The sequence below is a fragment of the Hippocampus comes genome, unplaced genomic scaffold, assembly GCF_001891065.2.
Source record: "Hippocampus comes isolate QL1 unplaced genomic scaffold, H_comes_QL1_v1.1 scaffold56, whole genome shotgun sequence".
Lineage (NCBI taxonomy): Eukaryota > Metazoa > Chordata > Actinopteri > Syngnathiformes > Syngnathidae > Hippocampus > Hippocampus comes.
In genome coordinates this window covers 701,135-703,827 of record NW_017842056.1, presented here as the reverse complement: position 1 = coordinate 703,827, position 2,693 = coordinate 701,135, and the positions used below count along the sequence as shown (strand labels likewise).

General features: G+C 44.9%; 1 protein-coding gene across 1 annotated transcript in view; it reads right to left on the bottom strand.

Annotated features, from left to right (window-relative positions):
* alx3 (ALX homeobox 3) overlaps nt 1-1,382 on the bottom strand; it is a 12,582-nt gene extending 11,200 nt beyond the window's left edge. Inside the window, exon 1 of the mRNA XM_019860603.1 lies at nt 1,377-1,382. Within this exon, the coding sequence (XP_019716162.1) occupies nt 1,377-1,382 (6 nt within the window). The remainder of the gene's footprint in view (nt 1-1,376) is intronic.
* Between the last annotated feature and the right edge of the window lie 1,311 nt (nt 1,383-2,693).

Here is a 2,693-nt window from a genome sequence, read left to right as displayed (position 1 = left end):
CTGTGTCCGGCCATCGTGGCCCGGGGCTTTTCCTTTCACGTACAGGGTGGCGATTCAACCTGAGGTTTGCATTAGAATAAGAGAAGGATGGCTAATCGAATTACCCGCCATGAATGCACAGAGATGGTCCCATACGCCGAGCCGGGGGGATTCTCTCAAGGGGCCTTCTTCACGTCTTCCGCGCCGTATCCAGAAGCCGCACAAGCAGCTGAGGCGCTGATTGACAGCCGGCGACCCCGAGGTTAGCTGCTCGGGGGGTGCGTTTTGGGAAGCTGAAGACGCTTTTCTGGGGGCGGAAGGACGGGCGGCTGTCCTCTGTGTCACCTCGCATGCGTGGGGTGTCACGGAGTGGTCGGGTCAGAGGAACCTGCGTTGGCGCAAAGTCAGACTCGCTGAGGACCCCTGAATGACATCCTCTCCATTCTTTTGAAGCATGTGGATGTTTGACCTTCAAACCAAACGACCTTGTTGTGTGTAGATATGTCGGGACTAACTACATGGACAAACGGTTGTCTGAAGCTGATTTAACTTGTCGAGATCTGGGGTGGGCGGACTCAACGGCCACATTCGATTTTTTTTAAATGGACGTACGTCACAACAAAATTAAAATCTTTTTTTTTCCCCAAATAAGAACAATGTCATCGGCAAGAGATGGAATGAAGGAATAAAACGGTGTTTGAAATTTGTCGATATGTTAACAATGAAGGGAGTTATGGGCGGCGCACGTCCGGTTCACAGCGCAAAGGTGCGTGGTTCGATTCCGGCTCCGGTCTTCCTGTGTGCCATGTTCACTGTGGTTTTCTCTGGGTACCCCGCTTTCCTCCCGCATAACGCATTCCAAAATCATTCATGGCAGGTTGCTTGGGCGCGACAAATTTCTCTCGGTGTGGTCGTGAGCGCCAATCGGTATTCGTCTACGTGCGCCCTGTGAAAGGCTGGCGACCAGTTCAGGGTGTCCCTCGCCTACTGGCCGAAGACGGCTGGGATAGGCTCCAGCACTCTCCGCCATGCGACCCTTGTCTGCCAGTTGTTTGTTTGGCTACCGGAGATTCCCGCACCATCGCCGGCAACGGACAGATGGCCTATTCCCTCCCCTGCGTCTCGCCCCATTCAAGGTCAAGTGACACAAATGTTACCGTCGTGCATAGCTTTCTTCCGCAGTGTAAAAATTTGACAACATTTCATCTGTATCTCCCCAAATACCTAAAAATGATCTCGTATGTTGAAAAATAGATGCCCAAAGCTGATTTTTTTTTTTTTTTTTTTTTACAAGCCCAAGATAAGATTTACAAGAGAAGTCCAAAACAGACCCTGCAATGCGATCACATGAAAATGGCCTTACGAAAAACGGCGGAAACGAGTCAGTTGTCACCTACCTCCATATGGGCAGTCATTCCTCGGTTAGGTCAAAACTTGCTAGCTGTGTTTGCAAATTAAGTCACTATCCCCTTTAAAATACCACAGTATCATTAAAATTGAATTAAAATTATTTGATACGTTTGACACATTTGTATGTAAAACTGCCTCTTTAAATATTTCTAATTTTATGAATTGTAATTCAGAGAGTGCCTGATATTTAATGAGAAAAAAACAAAAAGATACAATTTATAATGATTCAATACATTTTAACTAACCAATTAAAAGTAAAATGAATGCAACGACAACAGAACTCTTGATCATCTAAAAACTATGCGGGCCATCATTTTCTCACCACTTCCCTCAATTTTTATGATTCCATTTTGATCATATTATTTATACTCCTTTTAATTGAACCTGTTACGTGACTACACAAAAATAAACGAATGAAAATAAGCAGAGGCACATCAGGAAGTTAAAAAGCAACACATGTGCTCACGGAGAGGCTGTTTTAAATCGATTACCGGGAAAGGAGGGCGTTCTGCTCGACACGGTAGCCGGCAAGGAGACGTCAACGACGAGCAGCTTGCGAGAGGCGAACTCGGCACGTTGCCTCAGTGACGTTGACCCGCCCGCAGTTGGTCTTCTTCGGCCCCAAAAGCGAGACAGCCTTCCTCCCGATTCGCACCGGGACACTGCAAACACTGACATTGACATAAACATCGCAATGGATCGCTTTGGAAGCCGGGCAGCAGGCACGCGCCGGCAAATAAAACAAACAACCTCTTACGCGGGAGGAATAAAAGGCGGCAAGCGGTGCTAAGTGGTGCAATATAATTGACCGAAAACAGACGGTTTGTATCGTCAAATTTAAGCCGTTGATTTCACGTCAAATGTGTTTTTTATATTTCATGTTGTTGAAAAGTTAAAACACACGCACACACAGACACACACACACACACATTTCACCAACCTTCTGTTCAGTCATGTTGAAGGGACTCAAAATGAGTTTGTTTCATTTCATTTCCAAATCCTCACTAACATTGATTACATCAACCCCAAAAATATTCAATATTTCAAACAACCTGGATTTAAACTTATTTGTGTAATACATATGCAATACATACTCCTGACATAATGGAGAAGCGAGAAATAAATATCCGCAGACATTATAGTTGTATAAATACAACTTTGTTTGGTCATTTATTTATCGGGTTAAATTAGCTTTGCAGCAATCAAACAGCAGTACATTTTTTGTAATGACAAAAATGGTGACCATGGAAGCCAAAGACCACATGAGGAGCTGGCGCCGGCCACAACAAAAAAACAAATAAATA